General features: G+C 38.8%; 1 protein-coding gene across 8 annotated transcripts in view; it reads left to right on the plus strand.

Annotated features, from left to right (window-relative positions):
* KIF13B (kinesin family member 13B) overlaps window positions 1-13145 on the plus strand; it is a 209474-nt gene that overhangs the window by 83950 nt on the left and 112379 nt on the right. For all 8 annotated transcript variants that reach the window (XM_086414759.1, XM_086414760.1, XM_086414763.1 and 5 more), the window contains 5 exons: window positions 258-438; window positions 4610-4697; window positions 6872-7006; window positions 8858-8970; window positions 10084-10195. In XM_086414759.1, the coding sequence (XP_086270885.1) occupies window positions 258-438; window positions 4610-4697; window positions 6872-7006; window positions 8858-8970; window positions 10084-10195 (629 nt within the window). The remainder of the gene's footprint in view (window positions 1-257; window positions 439-4609; window positions 4698-6871; window positions 7007-8857; window positions 8971-10083; window positions 10196-13145) is intronic.

Below are 13145 nucleotides of genomic sequence, written 5' to 3' on the forward strand. Positions count from 1 at the left end.
AGGTAATTTTTTTTTTTTAAGTATAAGGGTGGTTAAAGAAGGTTTTTGTTTTTCTTCCTAAGGAATGTGTACCAGTGACTTTTACATGTACAAATAGGAAAGCTAGTCTGCTTATGAGTGTCATCATGGTATTTGCGTATATTCCTTATTTTGGGCATTTTGCTAAGTGCTAGGATTTTATTATGAGCAATGGAAAGAGGGCTGTGTATTTAAACTTCTCAAGGAGACAGTAATAACTATGATTTCCACTTTTTTAGGATCTGGAAAATCTTACACCATGATGGGCACGGCTGACCAACCTGGATTAATCCCAAGACTCTGCAGTGGGCTCTTTGAGCGAACCCAGAAAGAGGAAAATGAAGAGCAGAGTTTTAAAGTAGAAGTGTCCTACATGGAAATTTATAACGAAAAAGTTCGAGACCTTCTTGATCCCAAAGGGTAAATGACTTTGAGGTTTGAATGTTATGATATTAGAGACTAAAGCAGACTTCATGAATTGGCTTAAGAGAAATGTTTTATATTGAACTTTGGTAGAGAGTTATTTATCTAGTTTCTGTTTTTGGGATTTGTTTTTAATTTTATTAAGTGGCTTCATGCAGCTAGTTCTGGGCTTTTGAACTTGGGCTGAGTTGGGCTGGGAAGCATGGTTGAGTGGCATGTGTTTGGGCTGTATACCTCCTGTCTCAGATATATTCAAAGCCACAAAGAAAAAATACGTCATGATAGTTAACTTACTGTGTATCAGGATAACTGGTATCCTTCATCAAGTAGGGTGTTTCTTTGTTTTAAAACAAGAAGTTTTGGATGGAATTCATCCATTTATTTGCAGGCTGTGAAGTGAGGGAGAGGCATAATCAGAAATAGTGAAACCTGGACTTCTAGAGGGTTCGTTTTAATGATTCTCAGAAAAAGAGACTGTCCCATTTCATGGCCTAGACTTTGGTTTTTTCCTTATGTATTTAAATTGGTTTTATTTAATACAACAGCGCTAACCTCATAGCCCTAATATTGTGATTTGACCCTCATCATTTTTGTGGCGTAGACTTTGAAAGAAGTGGCTTCAAAGTGTTAGAAAGCCTTCAAAAATGATGGCTTCACTCTGCAGTCATAACTGAAGCTAATGAGGAAGATAAGTGGGTATCTGAGGAAATTTGCTCATTGCACAGAGTTCTCAGAGTTCAGATTTTCAGGAAGTGCAACAGTGGAGAGAAAGAAACAGATACTAACCGCAGCTTGTGGCTTATTGCTGTAAGAACAGTATTGGGGAGGTCAGAGAGCCACGTGAGCTGAGGCTTACAGAAAGTATGGAGGATGCCTAGGGCACATCTAGTTATGTTTGGGTGAAAAAGATGATCAGGGAAAGCTGGTCTTAGAAGCAGTGAAGTCAGTGGCCCTCCATCAAGAGAAAACCAAACTGATCAACTCCTCACAGGCCTCTTGATTTCTTTAACAAAGATAACCTTCTGCAGGCCTTTCTGAATGAGACTGAATTGGTACTTAGTGTTTCTTATTTTTTTGGCTCCACCACGTGGCTTGTGGGATCTTAGTTTCTCAGCCAGATGTATAATAGAACCTTGGCCCCCGCACTGCCGCGGGCTCCTTGGCACTTAGTGCTTCTATTCAGAACCTTACGTGCATAACGTTTATCGAGCAAGCCCTGGGTGCCAGGCACCTTGCAGTTGTAGATGAAGAGCTCACAGTGGACAGAATGGGAGTTTTTCTTTATTTTTCAGACTTTAAACTTTTTGTTTTGTATTGCGGTATAGCCAATTAACAACACTGTGGTAGTTTGAGGTGAACAGTGAAGGGACTCAGCCATATACATGCATCCATTCTCCCCCAAACCCCGCTCCCATCAGGCTGCCACATGACACTGAGCAGAGTTCCATATTCTACACAGTAGATCCTTGTTGGTTATCCATTTTGAATATAGCAGTGTGTGCATGATCTTCCCAAACCCCCTAGTGATCCCTTCCCCACCAGCACCCATAAGTTCGTTTTCTAAGTCTGTGAGTCTCTTTCTATTTTGTAAGTTCATTTGTAAAATTTCTTTTTAGATTCCACATGTAAGGGATGTCATATAATATTTCTCCTTCTCTGTCTGACTTATTTCATTCAGTATGACACTCTCTAGGTCCATCCATGTTTGTGCAAATGGCATTGTTTCATTCTTTTTAATGACTGAGTAGTATTGCATTGTATATATGTCCCATGTCCTCTTTATCCAGTCAGATTGGGAGTTTTGGAAACAAACAGTTATGAAATCAATGCAGTAATGCTTTTACATTGTAAAGGAGGCTTACACAAAATAGGTGAGAGCAAAGAGGGACTGACCAACTGTCTTTGCCCAGGAGAGAAGGGATGATTTCACTGAGAGTGCTTGATGAATTTTGTGCTGAGTAGGAGTTTATTACTGAGAAGCTGGGTGAGAAGAATTCAGGCATAAAGGACAGCTGTGCCCGAGTGTGGAGGCGTGGAGAAGTTGAGGATTGGAAAAGGGACCCAGCTGTTCAGTGGACTGGAGGACAGATGTACAGATGTCAAAACAGGAAACCAGAGTCCACAGGGAGGAAGACCATGGCCTGGGTATCCACGTTTGCTAAATATCGTGCCCCATACTTTTCCTGTTCTGCCTTCAATACTTTTTCTTGCACCTTCATCTCTGAAGAGCATCATTTTCCCTGAGACCCTAGACCTACTCTTTCCAGAAATTCTTAGCTGACTTCATTCTCATGTTTTATACTCCACAGTGCTTTTGTGAATAGCTTGAACTTTGCGTGCTTGCATGCTTAGTCGCGTCTAACTCTTTTGCAGTCCCATGGACTGTGTCCCACCAGGCCCCTCTTCCATGGCATTTCCCAGGCAAGAATACTGGAGTGGGTTGCCATTTTCCTATGCTAGGAAATCTTCCCAACCCAGGGATCGAACTCCAGGCTCCTGCATCTCCTGCATTGGCAGGTGGATTCTTTACCACTGAGCCACCTAAGCCCTAACTTGAGCTTCACTATCTACGATTTGCTAAGTGTTTAATAATATCTTATATGTTTGTCTTGTGTATAGTTTAGTAATTAACTGCACGGGCTTTGGAATCACCTGGCACTGGATTCCGGTCTTCTACTTGTTACCTATTGAGCAAGGTCCTTATGCTTTCTAGACCTCATTTGTCCGGAAGGGGTGATAACATTACATAATATCTCAGAGGGCTGTCATGAAAGTTAGACTGAGATCTTAGAATATTTACTGGCTCATAGTAAGTGCTCAGTAAGTGTTAGTTGTGGTTGTTTCCTTCATGAGTTTCTTGAGAATTTCTGTAGTGTTTCTGAAGAGCCAAAGTGAGTGAATTAAAAGCTCTATGATTCCTTTTCAATGAAGGATTGTTTGAGACCTCGTTACTTTATTCAAGTACTGATTTTATTAATTCACCATGTACTATGTGTAGTAATGTAGTTATATTTTACTCAAGAGATAATGCAGTATGCACTATCTTTAAGAAATAGGGGAAAATGAAAGGAAAAAAGTTGTAATAGAATATGTATCCAGAGATCAGAACTAAGTTGAATACTCTATGCACTTTTATATACAGTTTTATAGTAGTAAGTTTTGGTGATTGATCCTAGGATACTGTAGATTCTAAATCATTGGAAAATAATGAGTTACATAGAACAAGACTCATTTCTAATCTTACCATCAATATTCTTTTTAAAAATTGCAGTGTTTAGGGAATTCCCTGGTGGTCAAGTGGTTAGAACTTGGCACTTTCAGTGTTGGGGCCTGGGTTCAGTCCCTGGTTGGGGAGCTAAGATCACAAAAGATGCATGGTACAGCCGAAAAAAAAAAAAAAGTAATGTTTATACTTTGTGAGGAGCTTTTTTCACATAGAGTTAGTAAGTAACATATATCCTTATTATTTTTTGGTTGATATCATTAAGTATGCTGTAAGCTGTAGGGTTTTGGCAGGTTCCCTTGACTGGTTTTATTAGTTCCTTCTTTGTAAGAGGTTTATTTATTTATTGTTTAACTCATGAGTATTTAGTTTTACTGAATCATTTTTCAGTTTATTGAAATCATTTATGGAAATGGTATTTTTGTTTCCTCTTTAGTCTTATCATTTTGATAAAAGACATGAGTCTTTTCTCAATATTAAAACCACCTCGCAGCTGCGGGCAGTCCAGTTTTGTGTTTTTGACTCGCTGTTAGATTCCTCCTGCTGTCTTTGTCTTTGTCTGTCTGTGTTTGTCTTTATTCACGATTGAGACTGGCCTGTCGCTTGCTTTCTGGCGCAGTTTACATTTATCTAGTTTTCTGCTCTCTGCGCCGCATTCTGTGATGTGACAAGCAGATTGTTTGTGTTTATTCCACTCTGCATTCTTTGTGGTAGTGGACATCCCACAGTGTACCCTTTTGAATTATGTGATATTTTACTCCATTATGAAGTTTTTCTTACCAGTCAAGAATCTTAAGTTTTGGTTTAAATTCTTCTGGGATCAAGTCTGTTCTGTTTATTTGGGATCTTTATTGAATTCAGTCTGTATTTTTATGGAGCCGTGGTTGAGTCCTTTCCTAAACAGGTTATTGTTTGAAAATCGTTTCTTTTGTTTTTAACGAGCAGAAGCCGTCAGACATTAAAAGTCAGAGAACACAGTGTGTTGGGACCCTATGTGGATGGACTGTCTAAACTGGCTGTCACAAGTTACAAGGTAACAGCATCCTTTATGTCAACTACTGAGATTCACGGTAGCAAATTTTGTTGTTGCTGAATTTGTGATTTTTTTTTTTTTTTGCAATTAAGAAAGTTATAGCATCGCTTTAATAAGTCAACTTTTTTACAAAGCTCTTTATTAAAAAGCTATATCTAGTTATTAAGTCGGTTTAATTTTGAGAGACGGTATACATGTTTGCAAGGCATACCTATTCATCTATTGTGAGACATTTTTTCCATAGTTTATGAGCTCTGAAACTGATATTCCTTATGGTTATATCTTAAAATGATAAATAGCAGAATTTTTTTCTTCCATAGTAGTACATAAAATAATGATGTTGCTTATGAATTTGATGATTTAATGAAATTAAATATGAGTTGAGTAGTTGGCATTCAAAGCCTGTTTCTAATTTGAAAGAATCTCTCAATGGCCTTTAGTTACTAGTTCTCTTCATTTTCAGACGTCACAGTTATGCTTTGTGTGAATCTGTTGGGCTTCCCTCTTTGGGGAAACGGGGGTGGTGTGAGCCATGAGGTAATATACATTGAATTAAAAGTTAGAGACTTTTGATTTGGTGACAGTCCTCTCATGTGACTCCTGTATGACTCTGGAACGTTTACTCCATCTCACCAAGCCTCTCTGTCCTAATTTTTAGAATGGAAATTAGTTTTATTGTCTTGACTGTCTTTTGAAGTAGATTCAGGAGTTCCTTTGTTCATGGATCAAATTCTGTCATTTGGTCAATGATACTTGTTTAGTAAACATTTATTGAACACCTCTCCTGTGCCAGACATTGTGCTAAGTGCTGAAGAAATAAAAAATGAATGAGGTCCGTTCCCTCAAGATGCTTACAGATGTTTTAAAGGTATTATAAAAAAACATGATTTTAAGTGCAATGAGAAATGCATGTTTCAGGTTCATGGTAGTTTGAATGTGGAGTTCCTAACTTAAATGGATATGTAGATATCCAGGGAGGGTAGTATCCAGGAAGGCTTTTGGAAGAAATCAGATGAGTTGATGCATGTGAAAAGTCTTAAAAAACTCTAGGGTATCATGTAAATGTTAGGTATTATTAGAAATTTACCTATTAGGTAAATTTTTGTCTCATTTGCACATATGGCCAGACTGAGGTGCAGCGGCCTCTGAGCAGTGCAGTCCCTTATCCACTGCAGTGTGCTCCCCTAAAGATGGGGTTCCTTTACGGGAAAGTACAGGAGACTGGATAAAAGGAGGCACTTAGTGGACTCTCTCACAAGTGTATCTTTCTTGTTTCTCATTAAATCCCTGGAAGATAGATGATGTTGTAGCTCTCTTGTTACTTGTGTGCTTGCTAAGTCACTTCAGTTGTGTCGGATTCTTTGTGACGCTGTGGACTGTAGCCCACCAGACTCCTTTGTCCATGGGATATTCCAGGCAAGAATACTGGAGTGGGTTGCCATTTCCTTCTCCAGGGGATATCTTTGACTGAGGGGTCAAACCCACATCTCTTAAGTCTCCTGCATTGGCAAGTGCCACCTGGGAAGCCCCATTGTAATGAAACTAAGTTTCAGATTGCTTAAATAAATTTTTTAGAGCCTTTAACATTTAAAAAAAAAATGAAGATCCCATGATCTTTTGAGTGTATTATGCTGTCTCTGTTGTAGCTGTAATGGTAAAGAAGTTTAGTAAGTCCATGAAGAAAATGAGTCTTGTTCTCATTTTTAAAAACAGGTCTGGTAAGATATGCACTAAATTAGTGATCCAGTGCTATGCCTGCAGGGAGGGGTTATAAATTATTTTTGTTTTCTGTTTAGTCATACAGTCTAATTTGATTTAATAACTTCTATTGCTATAACTAAATAAGCTAAAGATTTTCTAATTTCTAGGTGAGATGAGGCCTGGCAAGGCATGTTTGTCCATCTCATGGGACTTTGACATGCAGCTTCTACTCTTTTCTAACTCTTGGTCAGAGCTGACACTATTCTACACCTACAGTAAATGTATTTTCTTTGTGTTTTCAGAGATAGTATTGGTTCTTGTACTCTATGGGGCTTCATGTTCATTGGAAAACAGAATATAAACTCCGGCTGTGGCCGACTAAGCAGTGAAAATTGAAATGCATTTCGTAGCATAGTAGAGTGTTCATGTTTATTAGATGATAAGATGTGAGTCTGTGACTTGTTTCCATGTAGGATATCGAGTCTTTGATGTCTGAGGGTAACAAATCCCGTACAGTTGCTGCAACCAACATGAATGAGGAGAGCAGCCGATCACACGCGGTGTTCAAAATCACCCTCACACACACTTTATACGACGTGAAGTCTGGGGTAGGTATTCGGATGCATGACTTTTTTTTTTTTTTTTCCAATTTCTAAAGTGAATCATGGTTTATCTTATTCCTTCTGGTGTTAGATGACTTAAAGTTCTAACCAGACATGTGTATCAGTTAGGACTCAGGACAAGAAATAGAAGCTGCTCTAGGTAAGCAGAAAGGATTGAATGGAGGGAATTGGATAATGACACAGGTGTTGATGTACCTTCTGAGAAGTGGTTTCTGGACTCAGTCTCTAGAAATAATCTCCAGAACAGCACAGATCTCATCCAGTGAGGATAGTACTACTCTGTGGCCACCCCCAGACCTGTGAGTTCCAGGCACATCCCAGGGCTGTGACCCAAGATACAGGAGTCAGGGAGGCTGCCCTCTTAGAGCCCTGGAAGTTGGAGAATGTGAGCTGGGATACTCTTTGGAAAACTCATATACCTATGCTCCTGCTTGCCCACAGAAAAAGCCAGAATGGGCTTGACCTCTACTGTGTTTCTGCCTTTTAAATTTGAAGCAAGAGTATCTGATTGACAGAGTCTAAATCACATCCTGAACACTGGCTGCAAGGGAGTCTGAGAAATGTAGATTTTAGCTCTCTACTCTCTTCACCTGAAGGAAGTTGGAACAGAAGCTATACCAACTGATGGCCTATAGTCTCTGCCACAGCATTTTTTGAACTTTAAACTCTGATGGCAGATTGTGTAAGCTAATAACACCCTAGCTGATTTAGTGAGGTTTCCTTTGAAGTGTTACCTTATGCTAAAAAGCTGAGTGTTAGAAGGGGTCAACAGACCCAGAGATATATATGCTTCTACCACACTGAAATCTTCTGTGTTGACTCATACATTTGTGTTTTCCTTCTTACTTTGTATGTGAATTTTTGCATATTTTATTATTACCCTGAAGTGAATCAGTTTCAAGTACCAGAAGCTAAAATGATCACCCTGGCAAACTGCTATATTTTGGCAAGATTTTCATTTGCTGAGAGCATAGTTTTCTTCTTTTACCATCACAGCAAGATTAGTGTAATGACAGAAAGTTCTTTGTTTTCTACTTCCTTTTCAGCATAAAACAAAAAACATTCTGACATTTTTTTTTTCAAACCAAAAGTACTTTTGATTTGGGAAGCTGAATTCCTTTTTGTTAGTAACATGTTTATTTATGGAAATAAATATAAATGTATATTTTAAAAGAAAGTTTTAAAAAGTGATCCAGAAATGCGGTTTCTTACATTTCTTGTATTGCTGCTAAAGTGTAAAATATCAGTTATGTCTGTGATTTGATAATAGAATATTTTTGATAAAGGAAAATGTCAGTATATAGAAATACCTTAACTAGGAAAATATATAAACTTCATACCTGAAATTATGGAAAAGAGAATTATTATATGAACAATATGAAAACATTTTAGAATGCATTAGGTTTTTGAGGAATCTTTCTGTTGGATAAAGTCAATTTCTTTTTTAGTATCATAAGAAATGCAAATATTTTCCCTCGGGATTATTAGTGTATATGAAATTTTAGGCACAGTTTCATATATTAGAATTTACACTTGTAATGATTTTATATACTTCTCTGTGAAAGTTTTGTTAGGTTCCCTTCAAAATGTACCATTTTGGAGTCACAGTTTCTTTTTTTTGGAGATAATTTTCTCTCTGGATTAGTAGTTGTGTATGATTTTATATGTCTCTACCACTGGGCTGTATAGTTTTCTTACACTGTTTTATAGCAGTGCAAATTAATTTTAAAATGACAAATACGCTTTAATAAAGGATTCAGACAGTAAATTCATTTGGTAGAAATGTACCACTTTCTGTGTTCTTTAACTTTGAGTATTTGTCACTTTGCTCCCTAGACTTCTGGAGAGAAAGTGGGCAAGCTGAGCTTGGTCGATTTGGCTGGCAGCGAGCGAGCGACGAAGACGGGAGCAGCAGGTGACCGGCTGAAAGAGGGCAGCAACATCAACAAGTACGTTGTTCGGAAGCCCCACTGCTTCAGTGACTTAGTAGCCCAGAAAGGGGACTGGTATAGTTTTTTGAAGAATAGGGTTCTGGAATGAATGAGGCTATAAAGAATAAATAGAACTTTTTCATAGTATTTTTTAAGGGCCAAGCCTGTTCTGTGTTTTGTTGAAGTGTCTGCTGAGGCCCAGGAGCAGAGCCTCAGTCAACTCAAAGGTTCCCCAAGGGCAGCCCTACTGAGGTTCGGGGCCTGGGAACTCTGTCCAGGGAGCAGTCCTGTGCCTGGTAGCATGCCCCTGACCTCTGCTCACTAAGTGGCGCCGGTACCTGCCGTCCCCAACCCGGGTTATCTACAGATATTGCCAGTTGCTCCCTGTGGAGACACAGTCACCCTCAAGTTGTGAGCCACTGGTCTGAGCTATAGAAGAGAACAAATATAAGCTGAGTAGCAGACTCTTGGCATGGGTGTGTCTGAACAAACAACAGCATGTGTACTGACCACATTGGACTTTCCTTTTATGACAACTGTGGTCCTTATTTATACTAAGATTTTACTTTATAAAATAATATTTGGTGCATCAAGTCCTACATATGGTTACATATTTTCTTGCCTTAAGCTAAATTAAGCCAAATTGCTAGCCCGTGTTAGTGGGCAGGAATCTTTTCCATCTTTGTGGCTCCCAGGACACACAGTGAGACAGGCATCAGTAACCAACTGGAGATCGTAGAAGAGCATCGTGCAGATGCTATGCTCTTATGTATTTATATACGTAGGAATGTTTTTGCCTTGAGCTATGTTTTAGTTAATTGCATTGTGTTCTTGGCTTCCTTTCTTAAAGATATGTGGTATTTGTGTCATTATTTTGCCCTAGTGGTTTACAGCTTACATTTTCTTTATACAAAAAAAGATTGAACTAAGCGATTTTATAGCTTACCGTAGTAGTAGTAGAGGGTGTCAGCTTTTAGAGGTTGTGTGTTCTTAGCCTGAGCAGCACAGTGCTGACAGAAGTGCTATTCTCAGGGTGGCACAGGGGCACCTTGATGTTCAGTCTTTGTGCTTAAATGTGGCATTTGATGTGCTCGGGTTTTCACGGTTATTACGGTTTGTTGCACCATGCAGGTCCCTCACAACCCTTGGTCTGGTTATCTCAGCCCTAGCAGATCAGGGTGCTGGCAAAAGCAAGAATAAATTTGTTCCATACCGTGATTCCGTTCTCACTTGGCTGCTCAAAGTAAGTTGTCTTCAACCCCCTTTCTGGGATTCTCTTGGTGGTTGGTTAAAAAAAAAGGGAATAATAAAGAGTAGACTCTTGATTTCTCCCGATTATAATTTCCTACATCAGTGTTCAAATTGATAATCATTAGACTCTTACATGGTGTTATAATTTTAATGGATTAAGCATAGATTTCTTCCTGATATCACCCGAACCTGGAAGCAGTAGGGTTTGGGGCACGTGGAATCAATTGCACTGTCACCTCTAAGACTTGGAGACCAGAACAAAGAGCTAGGGCTAGTCTCACAGCTGAGTGAGTCCTAAGAAAGGGGTTTCCACCGCCTTCCAGGCTCACCTGCACTGCTCCAGCCTTCTTACTGACTCCTTTTGTCTGATGTACTTTTTGTTTTTTTTTCTGATGTACTTTTTGGACCTTGTTTTCCTGTTTAACTTCCAGACTACTCATGATCATTTTAATTTGCTTTTGGCTTCTTAAAGGTGTCAAAGGGTAGAGAGTAGAGCACACAGTCATTCACTGGTTAACTGATTCAGCGTGAATGAGAGAGATGGAAATGAGGAAGGAAGAAAACTGTATGAAGTGCTCTGAGGAGGATGTAAGGAAATGCTGGACACTCCTTGTCCTGTAATCCCTCAAAGTCTAGTAAGGGAGAGATGTGTGCACAGAACACTCTACCACGAGTTGGTGATTCCATGGGAGAGACGGAAATGACATGTACTAGGAGTGTGAAGGGAGAGACTGTTTCCAGGGTTCTTCTAGTCTTCAGGGTTCCCTTTTGTCTGGATAGAGTCGCCATGATGGATTGGGTATTGGACTGGAAGTTAGAGGATATAAAATCTAGTGACAGTTTAACTCCTTATGAAGTTGCCAACCTCCTTATACAGTTGCCAACCTCCTTATAAAAGAGTTGCCAACCCGGAAGAAGATATTTTACCTTAATACCTTAATGCTCTTTTTTTTTTTTCAAGGAAGTCTTTTTAGCATTTTTATTTTTAAATTTTCTTGGCTGTGCCACATGGAGTGTGGAAATTTAGTTTCCCAACCTGAGCTCGAACCCATGTCCCTTGCACTGGAAGCTTGGAGTCTGGACCACCTGGGAAGTCCTGTACCTAATGCTCTTTAAAAAAATGTTTTTAAAATTGAAAAATAATTTTATAAGCCCTGTTTAGTTTTATGTTGGCCTATTCTCTTGATTTTCTTGGTCAGGAATTTATTGAATACCTGTTACTGCACTAGCGGTTGAGCTTGTAAAGGTGAGTTAAGTGCCGTCAGCATAGTAAAGCACACAGCTTCTGAGTTATTCCGGATGTGTCTAGAGAACTATGCTTATGAAGGAAGAAGGATTTCCTCCTAGTTTCTACATCCTCTCAAAGGCTTGCTTAGTGTTCAACTTTGCTTTCCAGAACTCTTAACACCATTCGAGCATGCCTGATTAAGTGAAATTTGCCACAGTAGAAAATCAGGTAGATTACTTCCTTTGGCCAAAATGCAATAAAAATAGACATTAAAAACAAAAGGATAAACAAAATTTGATTTTGAAACCACTTGTAGGCTGATTCACATTGACGTATGGCAGAAACCAACACAATAAAAAAGCAAGTTATCCTCCAATTAAAAATAAATAAATTTTTTAAAAAAGAAAAAAAAAAACACTTGTAAATAACTCATGAATTAAAAGCATACGGTATCTAAAACACTTTAATTACTGAGGAAATAATTGTCTGGTCTTCTGTGTTAGCAATTTATCTTGAAATCTCATTTGTTTCATTTCCAGAAGAGATTCTCAATGAGATACTTCTTCCTCACACTTTTCAATAGAAACATCTCCTGAACATTCATGATAATTTCTAGATGTGCCTGATTTAAAAGAATATTCATTGCTTTGTTGTTCTGATGTTGCTACTTCAGTCCATTTAAACTAACACTAAGAAAAATCTTCTGTTAATTGACATAGTTAACATGGCCTAGGTTAATTATTGAGTGTCCATCCCATAGATAGGCTGGAAGTCAGGAGAGTTTGGGTCAGGAGAATCATGTGCCATGCCTCCTTGGAAGGCAGATGATAGTGTTCCCGTTTTACAGATGCGGCAACATATGCAGAACCAGCGAGTGAGAGAACCAAGACTGGGATCCAGGGATGACCTTGCTGCCCATCTGCTATTGCCTAGGCTGTGCTCTTCTTACCAAAGGTTTCTTTTCATTAGAAAGAAAAGCACTTACTTTTTTCTTTACCAAATGTGATAGAAACTGTTGAATGTTATTGAACTTGAGCAAAATTAAACATTAAAAAAAAAAAAAGCTCACTTTATCTTTGATAAAATTAGGCTATAATTGTAACTTTTTATTGTGTAATGTTATTTATTTTTGGGTTTGTTGCTGTATAGGCTTTTCTCAAGCTGTAGTGAGCAAGGGCTACTCTCTAGCTGTGGTGCACGGGCTTCTCATTGCAGTGGCTTCTCTTATTGCAGAGCAGGGGCTCTTCAGTGCACGGGCTTCAGCAGTTGAGGCGCTGGGGCTCAATAGTTGCAGCTCCTGGACTCTAGAGCATAGGCTAAATAGTGGTGCATGGGCTTGGTTGCTCCACAGCATGTGGGATCTTCCCAGATCAAGGATCAAACCCATGTGTCTTGTATTGGCAGGCAGATTTCTTTACCACTGAGCCACCAGGGAAGCCCTCTAATTGTGCTTTCTTTATGTTCATCCTTAGGCTAAAAAAAATGCATAGTTTCTTTGATTGTTGGCATATCTTTTCTTAAAAACTACATGATTTTTTTTTCAATAAAGGCATAAGTAGGGCATTTATGTAAAAATATACCAGGGTTTAAATGGTTTTCCCCATAGCCTCTTAGAATCCACTGATACACGTATCATTCTCCTTTGAAGTGCCTTCTATGTCCTTGTTGATTTTTCCTTCATTAATTCTTAATTAGTCGAACTCTCCTTCATCCT

The sequence above is a fragment of the Bos grunniens genome, chromosome 8 (assembly GCF_055505025.1).
Source record: "Bos grunniens cultivar Pamir isolate PY7600 chromosome 8, Bosgru_T2T1.0, whole genome shotgun sequence".
Lineage (NCBI taxonomy): Eukaryota > Metazoa > Chordata > Mammalia > Artiodactyla > Bovidae > Bos > Bos grunniens.